Below are 12815 nucleotides of genomic sequence, written 5' to 3' on the forward strand. Positions count from 1 at the left end.
CATGGGAAACAGCCGTTCAGGGGCACAGTTGAAGAGCCTTGTATCTTACAGCTGGAAGAAGAGGACAAGGAAGGCCATCTGCAATCTTTTTGAGGAACCAGATCTTTCCAGAGAGACCTTCACATTTCATTTTCTTTTCAGGGATGACATGGAGATTTGTTTCCTGGAATTACATGATAAAATGGGCAAAGACTAAATTGTTCTTTTGATGAGTTTTAAGTTGTATATTTATGTTGTATAAGTTGTATAAAGTTTGAATGTTTCTTTTAAAATGTTGCTGTTGTTTACAAGTTATTATTTTAGTTCCATTTATCAATATTAACATTTCTTATTAGTTTCCTGCTTGTTCAGTGTACATTTTTGCTAGGCTTTGAAATTGAATGTTTATTTTTAATTTGATATGATTAAATATATATGACATTAAATGCCTATGCTTTGTTCCTTTAAGTACTATTTGTAACATCACGAACATGAAAGAATCATATTATATAAATTAGTATGGTAACATTTTAAAATACGGATCCATTTGTTAACATGAATAACAATGAGCAATACATTTTCAGCATTTGTTAATCTTGGTAAATGTTGTTTTTAACATTTACTAATATATATATATATATATATATATATATATATATATATATATATATATATATATATATATCATCGGTCTGGAAACTGCTGTGGCTCCATTAGCTCCGCCCCTAACCTCCGGTCTGAGAATGCTGGCCTGGCGCTGCTGTCCAGAAACTGCTGTGACGTATGGCTCTGCGGCTCGGCAGATGGATGTATCTAGCAACAGCCGCTTCTCTGCGTTAAGGTCGTTTCACACGGGACGCGGCAAGCGGTGGAATCGCCGCACGGCTGCCTCTTTCTCTCGTAGAGGAAGCGGTTTGTGCAGTGGAGGCGGTGATCGTGTCGCCGTTTCAGGGGCGGACGTTTCCATAGTTACAACCAACAAGGACACGTTTGTTTTTAATTTTACAAATTATATTTGCCCTGGCAACATTCTATTGAATAAACTAAAAGACAACTGGCCAAAACAGATTTTAAACTAGGCTAAATTTGTTTCTTTAACTGTTTATGTAGTTAATATAGTAGTTAAATCAAATCAGTAATTAGTCAGTTAATCAGTAAATAAATTATAATCGGTTGTTAAAGTAGACAAAAAAAGGATTAAATAAAACTGGCACCTGTGATTATTATTGACTTGTATCTGTCTAACCTGCCTGAACCTGATGCATATTTTTTCACTATGCACATCATTCAACCACGCACAATAATGTATTATTTGTTGTTATTCATAATTTCATGGGAATTAAGTAAATATCGTGTATGGTTTATGACTAGCATAATGTCACACATGGTTAACTATGACATTTTGCGAGTATTTTTACCTGGCAAACTAACTCTTGCACACACAATCTCCCACACTCTGGATTTTTTATTTATATCTCTGTATGAGATTTTTGACGTGTTATACAACTCAGGAAATTCCATTACATGTAAAACGATCTTCTCCTCCATGTTTTCAGAACTCTGATATGTGCTCAGTGAAATGTTCTATGATTGGTTGTTAATAATCTGTTCGATGATTGGTTAAAGCCAATGTGGCTGCCACTCACAAAAAGACGCCTGTCAAGGTGTAAATGATGATGGTGCCAGTTAATACGCATCTTAATACCAGGGAATAAACAGGGTACATGCACAGCGGGAATGTGAGGGACAAAGAGTGAAGTAAAAACTGATGCACTAGGTTAAAATGTTTTTCTTGTTTCTTTTTTATCTGTCAAAATGACTGACTGAATTTGGAATTATTCATCAGTGTTTCAAAGATCGGTCAAATAATTGATTGTTAAGTAATTATTTGTGCCCCACACTAAATAATGATCCTGAGACGCCACTAGTCAGCAATACCTAATAATATGTACCAATAGAAGAAGACCAGTTCCACCAGCAGGACAAGTCACGCCCGTGAGGTGAGCAGCAGGAGGATTAAACTGTTAACCCGCAGACAAGAGAGCGAAGGCAAGACAATGAAAAGTGGCCAGGGAGAAATAAACTAATTAATTGGCCAAGATCTAACAATAATGAAGCCCGGAGCAGACTAGACCAAGATCTGTGCTCCACCTTGAAGAATGCACTCAGCAGAAGGGTGGAGGCCAAGCTTAATATGTTTAGGGACATTGTTTATGAAGAATGTGCAGGTAGATTTGGGGAAGCGTCAGTGAAGAAGCGTGGTCCCAGGGTGATGGTAGGAGAGAAAAAGTAATAATTCTGCTGGTGAAAGAGCGGAGGCAGCTTCGCAAGACATGGAGAAGAGCAGATGAGCACGAGAAGGAGGGCTTAAAGGTACTGTGGGATTGCATAAGGGCTATGTTGCCGGTTTTGGGGAGGGCAGAGAGAATTTGACATCGGAGAAGGAGGAAGGAGCATGAGAGGATGAAATTTGTCAAAAATACTTTTAAATTTGCCAGAAATCTTCTCGAAGATAAGAGGAGTGGAAAGCTGGTGATGCCAAAGCAAGATCGAGAAGATCACGTGAAAGAACAACTAGGGGATTCCCATAAAGATTGCCTGCTAGGCTCACCTGGATATGTCCCTCAGCCAGCGGAGCCAGTAGTGGGATTTGATGTAGCTCCACCCAAGTTGAGTGAGATCAGGCTGGTGGTAGAAAAAGCCAGGGCAACTTCAGCCCCGGGCCCGAACAGGATCACGTATATGCTGTATAAGTGGTGCCCAAAAGTTCTTAAACTGTTTTGGAGACTACTGAGAATTGCCTGGAAGAAGCAGTGCATACCCCTGGAATGGCGAAGGGCAGTGACCATCTTTATACTGAAAGAACAGGAATCCACCAACATAAGTCAATTTAGGAGTATTGCTCTACTGAATGTGGAGGGAAAGATCTTCTTAACAGTTGTAACAAGGAGGATGTCTGATTACTTCCTGAAGAATGGATACATATACACAAGCTGCCAGAAAGCAGGCATACCAGGTTTTCCTGGATGTGTGGAGCATGTGTCAATAATATGGGAGCAGATCCAGTCAGCCAAGAGAGACAAGAAAGACCTCCATGTAGTCTGGCTGGACCTGGCAAATGCCTATGGATCGATTCCACACCCGCTCATCAGCTATGCACTGGAGTTTTTCCATGTACCAGAGTGTATTAAGACCTTGGTAGATAGTTACTATGGGGACCTGACAATATGTCATGCAACACAGGAGTACATAACTGGATGGCAGCAACTGGAATAAGGGATTGCGATGTGATGTTCAATCTCTTCCATGCTGTTCATAGCTGCATTTGAGATCATCCTAATTGGTGCCAGACAGATGGCCCGAGGAATCTGTGCACAATCTGGGGTGAGATTGACAGCACTGCGCAGCTAAATAGATGATGTCACAAGCATCCTCCAGACTGTTGCATGTACAAGCAGGCTCTTAAAAAAGCTGGAAGAGCTTTTGGCATGGGCCAGGATGAAGATCAAGCCAACAAAGTAGCCTTTCTATTCGTAAGGGGATAAGAAGCGACCAGATATCATTTGAGGTGGATGGTGAATGAATCCCGGTGCTGGCAGAGCAGCCCATTTGAAGTTTAGGGAGAGAATACACAGCAGATCTGTCAGATATACACATGGCAGGGTTGGTTCAGGGTTGGTTTCCTCAGAAGAAGAGCGGGACTCCGAAGATGAATGTTTGAAGAGCGACTTGATCCAGCCGAGGATACAATTTCGGATGAGTAAGTCTATACTTACATTAGTTGACATTCTATTTTATATAAACATGTACATATTTTACTAGTTGGACTATTTCCAGACTTGCCAGCCAGTATTCAAAGTATTGAAATTTGAAATATGTCCTAATAGGCAAGTTTTAGTTACATTTAAATGTTGTTTTGGCTAAAGCAGGTATTTAAATTGTATGCTGTATGATATAAATATATGTAATATGATATAAAAATAATATGAATGTTTAGATTATATTTTAACTAGTGTTTATGCTGCCTCATTACCATCAACGAAGCTTGTGCTTGCAAATATCTGTTCGGGTGTAAATGTGTAAAATGTGCTGAAAATATGCCCATATTAGAAAATCAGCATATTAAAATGATTTCTGAAGGATCATGTGACACTGAAGACTGCAGTAATGATGCTGAAAATTCAGCTTTGATCACAGGAATAAATTGCATTTGACAATATATTCAAATAGAAAAGTTATTTTAAATTGTAAAAATATTTCACAATATCACTGTTTTTGCTGTATTTTGGATCAAATAAATGCAGCCTTGGTGAGCAGAAGAGACTTCTTTTAAAAACATTAAAAAATCTTACCGATCTAAAAAATTTAAACGGTAGTGTAGGTCTAAAGTTTTTAAGTAAAGTCTTTATGTAAAGAAAATGTATAGTCAGATTACTTCTTTTAACTTGATTTTGTGAATAAGCTACAAACAATACATTCAATCATTAAGTCTCCTCTTATTCATTCTCTCTCAGGGGAGGTATCTTTGTCTCCTCAGGTGTGAATCACATCAATATTCATGATCATCCACGCCTCCTCGCATATGGCCTTTCTAACACTAAAAGTGTCTTACAAAAGTTAAATGACTATATTATCTTGTGAACAAATGTTTAGTATGTGTTATATGGCCTTATTTCAGTGACTTAAAATTTTTGTTTTTTCAAAAACCATGCATAAATGTTCTTTTCTCAAAAATACAAACATGTACATACATGTTGCTCACATATTATTGTAGCCCAGTTTGTGCTGAATACAGTGTTATCAGACTTTAGCCATTAGTATGTTTATAAGCAACTGAAAAAAGCACAAATGTCAAGGCATGTCAAAACTTCTCCAGGGCCCAAAACACCCTCAGACCCCAGAGGGTTAATGGAGTGAAACAACCGTGATAGGTGGCTCCCAGCTGATGACCCCATAGCTGGACAACTGAAGGCACCAGCGGAGGTGCGGCAGGCAAAAATGCCCAGCAGGTTTACACATTTACCTGTGCATCTGAGACTATGAAACATCCATAAAGCTATTGAGAATATGTTAACAGTTTATATCATGTTATAACATCTATAACATGTTAAAAAGATTATAGTGAAATGTCTGCATTCTGATTATGCATGTTATTAAAAGAATCGTAAAATAATAGTGCTTTCCCTAAGCGTGCTAAACTAAAGAAAAAAAGAAAAAATGAATTGATATCAAACAAATTAAGAATATGAAAAAATAAATAAATGGGAATGTATTTTAACTCTTGCATAAATAAAACTATTTGAAAAAGTATATAGAGCATTTGTTAAAATCTGAATGAAAAACAGATTTAATTTCCACACTAGGCTCAAAATTGAACAGATTTATTTGTTTCTGGACAACTTGTAACAATATATACACAAACATACAACATGTTTCATTGTGCAGTTTTTATAGACCACTCTTTGGTGGGGGAAAAACAAAAAAGCATTCTTAAAATCACTAATCAACACAAATTGTATTATCATGTTTCACACAAATGAGAGTAATGTTAATGGTGCCTCAAAAAAAATTTGATTGCAGGAAATTAGAATGGAAATTAAAAGAACATCTATTACTATTATTGCACAAAAGTCCAATCAAATATCAACCAAAACTAAGACATACAAATACCTAAAAACTATCAATAGATAAATAGCTATCTATTTCAAGCTACCAAATAAACATGAAAATTTGAAAAAGCAAGCATAATCTTACAAATGTTTAACATTACAGTATTAAAGGGATAGTTCAACCAAAAATGGAATTCTGTCATCATTTACACAACTTCATGTTGTGCCAAACCCATATGACTTTCTTTTTTGAGTGGATCATAAAATAAGTTAGGCAGTATGTTAGTCTCAGTCACCATTAACTTTCATTACATATTCCATACAATGAAAGTGAATAGTGACTGTGAATGACATACTACCTAACAAAGTCATACTTGTTTGGAACAATATATGAGTAAATGATGAGAGATTTTTCATTTTTGGGTGAGCTAACCCATTAAAGACATATAATAAAGAAATATTATTATTCACAGAACCTATTAATTAAATTTTAAACTTCCCTTTTTAAAGGGGCCATTCATACCTTTCTCAATCTTTGACTAGGATAGAGCAGTGGTTCAACATCTACATGTATTTCTTAATATCTTATAACATTTTTGAAACCTAATGTAGGCTGAGGTTTTAGAATTCATCTCTATCTCATTCAAAAACCATTAAAACTACAATTCATTTTAATGCTCTTAATGTGTGCTCTAAGTTCCAATACACACAACCACAAATCATTAGCTCCGATATACAGTTCTTGACATTGAATTTGGACAAAAACAATCGGAAAAGAGGTTGTTTCATATAAAAATGATAACTTTATACAGCTTCTGTGTTGTGCAACACTCACAGTGTAAGGCAAAAGGTGTGCATGATAGGAATTAAACTGCTATGAATTGTACCTTTTTTAAAACTGTTTTCATTTAAATGTCATTTTAATAACACATTATAAAACATTTGATATCACTACATATATAAAGTAAATATAAGTTGGCATGTCTAAGATATACATATATGTGTAAGATTTCTTAAGAGTTCCTGGTACAAGCCATTTGCAACAGGTGTCAATATGTGTGTGTGTGTGTATGTGTGGATGTGTGTCTCAGGGCTGTTGCTGATACTGGCTCTCTGTGGCAGTATAAAAGTCCTCCAGTACACTTTGCAGGTACTCAAAGGTGGGTCTGTCCTCTGGCTTGTTCTTCCAGCACTCCAGCATTATGTCATAGAGCTCTTGAGGGCAGGAGTCGAGACGCTGCATACGGTAACCTCTCTCCAAAGCGCGGATCACCTCTGGGTTTGTCATACCTAAACAGAGCATACATGTAGATTAAAATGTTCTGTGCTTTCATGGACTCACATTATGACATTCATATCTTCTTTAATCACAAATGTAGTTCACACTGCAAGCGTATTCATACGGAGCCCCTAAGTGGCTCAAATCCTTGCCTCAAAACTTTCACTTAAACTACCATTTAACATTAAGAAGAGCAAAGTAAAGAAGGGGGGAAAAACAGATCTCATGATCAAAGACACCTTAAAGGGGTAGTTCACCCAAAATTAAACTTCTCTCATCATTTACTCACCCTCATGCATCCCAGATGTGTATGAGTTCTTGTGTTCTTTCTTCAGCAGAGCACAAACTATGATTTTTAGAATACATCAACGCTGTAGGTCCATACAATATAAGTGAATGGGAGCCAACATTTTGATGCTCCAAAAAGCACATAAAGACATCATAAAATTAATCCACACGACTCCATTGATTTAATCCATATCTTCAGAAGTGATATGATAGGTGTGGATGAGAAACAGATCAATATTTCAGTCTCTTTTTGCTAGAAATTCTTCTCCCTGCCCAATACAGGGTGATATGCATGAAGAATGTGAATCAACAAAAAAAACAAAAAGAAGACTGTGAAAGTGAAAGTTAAAGTGGAGATTGACTGAGCAGGGAGGAGAATTTATAGTAAAAAGTACTTAAATATAGATCTGTTTCTCACCCAAACCTATCATATTGCTTCTGAAGACACTGATTTAACTACTGGAATCTTATGGATTAATGCTGACTTTTGGAGCTTCAAAATTTTGGCACCCATTCACTTGCATTGTATGGACCAAAATGAGCTGAGAACTTCTAAAAATCTTAATTTGTGTTCAGCAGATAAAGGAAAGTCATACACATCTGAGATGGCATAAGGGTGAGTAAATGATGAGAGAATTTTAATTTTTGGGTGAACTATTCCTTTTATGTCTAGCTAATGACCTAATGTCTACCTTAATGATACCTAACTCCTGGAATGTCAGATTAAAAGAACACTTTATGCGCAAAATCATTTTGACCATGTTTAGAGGCCTGGGTCATTTTGACCCGTAATTGCATTCTTAGATGATTCTCCAAAACATGTGCATGTATCACTCAGAAAAGGCAAAGAGAAAGGCAAAATATAACTTTTCTGCATCATGCCTTTGTAGATGAAGCATATACTAGAAGATCTTAGGCAAACAGCATCATACACTCCTGCTTATTATATTACACAGACCTGGGTATGGTGTGCGACCATAACTAATGATTTCAGTCAGCAGAATGCCAAAGGACCACACGTCTGATTTGATGGTGAAGGAACCATAGTTTATGGCCTCTGGAGCGGTCCACTTTATGGGGAACTTGGCACCTTTGATTATTAAAAAAACAATATTAACACACCCTCTGTTGGCAATACTAAACAAAGAAATGTACATTTATCCACAATTGGGTTGTCTACAGTTTTATTGGCTGCTTATCAGTCTAACCTTCTCTGGCAGTGTATTCGTTGTCCTCTATGATACGGGCCAGACCAAAGTCAGCAATCTTACACACTAAACTCTTATTGACCAGGATGTTGGCCGCACGAAGGTCTCTGTGAATATAGTTCCTCTGCTCAATGTAAGCCATGCCTTCTGCTATCTGCAGTCAGGAAGTAAAAGAGAGGATGAAATAAAAAAGTTTTTTGCTTGAGTAAATAAGCAAGCCAACAGATCAGAACTCATAAAATAATTGTGTATTCGTTCATGTACTTTTAGGGTATTTAATGTTTGTGTCTTACTGAGTGCAACTGAACAGGAGTTTGACAGTCAGCAATGGCAATAAGCTATTATGAGTGTGTGTGTGTTTGGATCCCCTTATCGGTCAGGGCAGATTCACATCTGACTTGTTAAGTGTTTTAAATTCTCTTCCTCTTTCCAACTCAGTGTCGCACCCATTTTTTGCAATGCCATTGCTATGCACAATTGCTTTCAAAAAGCTTCACTTTAATCAAACATGGATGACAACAGTATCATGTCCTATTTTCTGACCACATTATTCCTAATAAAACTTTTCAAATAACTTTCATTTTGGCCTTGAAATGCATCACATGATACTGAAAAAAGATTTCTGCTGTTTTAAATGGATAGTTCGCCCAAAATGAAAAAAAATACAAAATAAATTTTTTTTTAAATAAAATCTCAACACTTACTGTATTACTTTTTTCCCTCTGTGTAACACAAAGGAGATATATTGCCTCAGTCACTCTTCATCTTCATTGCATATTTTTTTTTCTAATGAAAGTGAAATGTGACTGAGGCTAACATTTTGCCCAACATCTCCTTTTGTGTTTGAAGTTAAAAAAGAAAGTCATACAGGTTTGGAACATTATAAGGGTGGGTAAATGATGAGATTTTTTTCATTTATTTATTTTTTTTCAATTTGGGTGAACTATCCCTTTAAGGAATCACTTGGTTGTACAATGGAGGGAACAAACTGATATTATCTTGGATTTAACAGTGACAAAGAGAAAGAAGAATAGATTATCATGTTAGTGGGAGAATCCACTCTCTCAGACAGACTAACACACCTCTATACACAAATATTGCTGTATGTCGGTTATCACATTTGAATATTGAAATACCACATCTACAAGGACAAACCTGTCTTCCACATAAAGGGAAAACGTGACTCTATATAGGGGAGGAAGGTACATGCTGTTACAGTCCTCTGTTATTTTTATATTTTATTTTTAGGGTTTAACCCCTAAAGAAATGAACACTTTTTTTAGGATCTTGCACATTTACATAAGAAGACTTTAGTTATATAAGTACCCTAATAAAAGCTGTTTTATTTAACATGGAGCAGGTTGTTACATATTAAGATCACACGACCGGATGCCTGGGTAGCTCAGGTAAAAGACGCGGCTACCACCCCTGGAGTTCGCTAGTTTGAATCCCAGGGCATGCTGAGTGACTCCAGCCAGGTCTCCTAAGCAACCAAATTGGCGTGGTTGCTAGGGAGGGTAGAGTCACATGGGGTAACCTCCTCGTGGTCGCTATAATGTGGTTAGTTCTCGGTGGGGCGCGTGGTGAGTTGAGTGTGGATGCCGCAGTGGGTGGCGTGAAGCCTCTAAATGCGCTATGTCTCCGTGGCAATGCGCTCAACAAACCACATGATAAGATGCACGGGTTGACGGTCTCAGACGCGGGGGCAACTGGGATTCGTCCTCTGCCACTCGGATTAAGGCGAATCACTATGCGACCACGAGAACTTAAAAAAAAAAAAGTGAATTGAAAACGATTGCATTTGCATGAAGCAGCATCCACACCACTAGGTGTCCATACAAGTCCAAGATGACTGCAAATCAGCCAGCGTAATATAAACAAACCTGAGTGAAAGAGTCTCACCTGTGCGGAAAAGTCAATCAGTTTAGGCAACTGGATGCGATTTCCTTCATCGCTTTTAAGGAAGTCCAGTAAACTTCCTATAAAGCACACACACACACACACACACACACACACACACATACAAATGGTAATTAAAGATATCTACAACCATTTTGTTCTATGTGCATTGGAGTGACTTGACTCAGACCTTTCTCCATGAACTCTGTAATGATGTAAATGGGCTCCTCCTTGGTGACCACAGCATTGAGACGGACCAGTTTGTCATGCTGGAGGGTTTTCATTAAGTTTGCCTCCATGAGGAAAGCCTCCACAGACATACTACCAGGCTTCATCGTCTTCACTGCCACTTTTGTGTGCTTGTTGTACATTGCTATGGACACAATAGACAGGAGTTTCATTAGTATTCTTCATCACAGCAAAAGTATTTAGAGTAGGTAGACAATAACATACATAAAAAAATTTGAGGTTACTTTAGACCAATCCTTTGGCAAAGTCACTGCTATAATAATAATAATAATTAATAATTTTCTTTATTCATCACACATTTGCACATATACAGTGAAATTCTTCTTTTTCACATATCCCAGCTATGCTGGGGTCAGAGTGCAGGGTCAGCCATGATATGGCACCCCTGGAGCAGATAGGGTCAAGGGCCTTGCTCAAGGGCCCAACAGTGGCATCTTGGCAGTGCTGGGGCTTGAACCCCTGACCTTCTGATCAGTAACCCAGAGCATTAACCACTAAGCTACCACTGCCCCCATGTCACACACGGAAGTGGTGGAAAAAAAACGTGCGCAAATGATAAAGTTTTATCGGATTCCGTTGTTGAAAAATGATTTCGAGGGCTCTCATAGATGGCTGTGGCTTCAAGCCATCAACAGGGCTGACTGGACTGAGGAGATCATTGCAACTCACTGCTTTGTATCAAACATTTACAGTGAACATTATTACAGGTATGTTATTAACTCATATCATTATAATAGTTGTATAGCTAAGATTATGTCTGAATTGATGATGGTTTTGTGTCATACTATTGTTTAATTGTCTAATGTGTCAAATATAACACAACAGTCTACCAGCTTTCTGCCACCACTTACTGTGCATGCGCTAAAATTTTTGTAAACAATGGGATTGGTCTATGGAGCTGTTCAACCATAACGTCAATTTGTAGGCGAACCCGGAAGGCTAATTCGCCATGGGTTCCCTCTGGATTTTCCTATAGGTTTTCAAATTATGAGTAAAATCTGAGGTAAACATTACTTCAAGATATTTTAACGGTTTGTTCCACAACATAAATTACACGCAGTCATACCCTAAATGTAAATGTGTCTGATGAAACGGAAAACCGTTGTAGTCCTTATCTAGCAACTTGTTAGCAACATACTTTTTTAAAAAACATGGTGGCTTCAAAATTCATGTTTGGGGTATAACTTTGTGTAACTGATGTAGAACAAAATGTCCAAGTATCTTCAAGTAATGTTTACCACTCATAAATCCAGAACTGCCATTATTAAAATCCAGATGAAACCCATTTCTAGAAAATGCTAATTATCTTGCATTTTTTTGTTCTACAACTTTAACAGCTCTATAGGACCAAAAAGAGTTTTGCAGGCTAATGGCACAGGAGAACCACAAAGAACGTTGCATTCTTACGTGCACAAAAAAAAAAAAAAAAAAAAATGTTTACCTAAAAATTGTGCTTAATGTGGTCAAAATCAATACATTACACCAACAAAGCTTATTTTAGGTGTTAGGTCAGGTAAAAAAAAAAAAAAAAGCTCCTTTAGGTGACAATTGCAGGTTTCCCCTTTTTACAGTGTACTAATGCTTTAAAGAACCCAAAATCCATTACACTAATCTGAAGAACCTATAAGGTAACATCAAGAAATGTTTTCAATGTCCAAAGAACCATACACCCAACTTAAGAACCCAAAAAAGGGTTATTTTTTTCTTTTCTTTTCTCCCCAATTTGGAATGCCCAATTCCCAATGCACTCTAAGTCCTCGTGGTGGCATAGTGACTCGTCTCAATCAGGGTGCCAGAGGACGAATCTCAGTTGCCTCGTGGCTTGAGCGCATTACCGCGGAGACATAGCGTGTGTGGAGGCTTCAGGCCATCCACTGCGGCATCCATGCACAACTCACCACACGCCCCACTGAGAGTGAACCACATTATACCGACCACGAGGAGGTTACCCCATGTGACTCTACCATCCCTAGCAACCGGGCCAATTTGGTTGCTTGGGAGACCTGGCTGGAGTCACTCAGCATGCCCTGGATTCGAACTCACGAACTCCAGGGGTGGTAGTCAACGTCTTTACTCACTGAGCTCCCCCCCCACAAAAAGAGTTCTTGATAAGAAAGGATTCTTCGCTGAAACTAAGGTGCCACAAAGAGCCATTGAAGAACCTTTATTTTTAAGAGTGTAAAGGAGATGCATATTAGAATGTACATAATAGTAAGAAAAAGCGGTGACTTACCCATCCAGACCTCTCCAAACTGCCCCGCACCCAGGCGTTTATCCAGTTTGAGTGACTCACGTGGGATCTCC

The 12815-nt window shown here is 37.9% G+C and overlaps 1 protein-coding gene across 4 annotated transcripts in view; it reads right to left on the bottom strand.

The window, feature by feature from the left end:
- Nucleotides 1-5344: 5344 nt before the first annotated feature.
- Nucleotides 5345-12815, bottom strand: part of LOC127419047 (tyrosine-protein kinase HCK-like) — a 17569-nt gene continuing 10098 nt past the window's right edge. For all 4 annotated transcript variants that reach the window (XM_051660092.1, XM_051660091.1, XM_051660094.1 and 1 more), the window contains exons 8-13: nt 12745-12815; nt 10453-10635; nt 10266-10342; nt 8364-8517; nt 8114-8245; nt 5345-6878 (exon numbers count right to left, since the gene is read on the bottom strand). The exon at nt 12745-12815 is cut by the window's right edge and continues 82 nt beyond it. In XM_051660092.1, coding sequence (XP_051516052.1) covers nt 6676-6878; nt 8114-8245; nt 8364-8517; nt 10266-10342; nt 10453-10635; nt 12745-12815 — 820 coding nt within the window. In that variant the 3' untranslated portion in view covers nt 5345-6675. The remainder of the gene's footprint in view (nt 6879-8113; nt 8246-8363; nt 8518-10265; nt 10343-10452; nt 10636-12744) is intronic.

The sequence above is a fragment of the Myxocyprinus asiaticus genome, chromosome 28, assembly GCF_019703515.2.
Source record: "Myxocyprinus asiaticus isolate MX2 ecotype Aquarium Trade chromosome 28, UBuf_Myxa_2, whole genome shotgun sequence".
NCBI lineage: Eukaryota > Metazoa > Chordata > Actinopteri > Cypriniformes > Catostomidae > Myxocyprinus > Myxocyprinus asiaticus.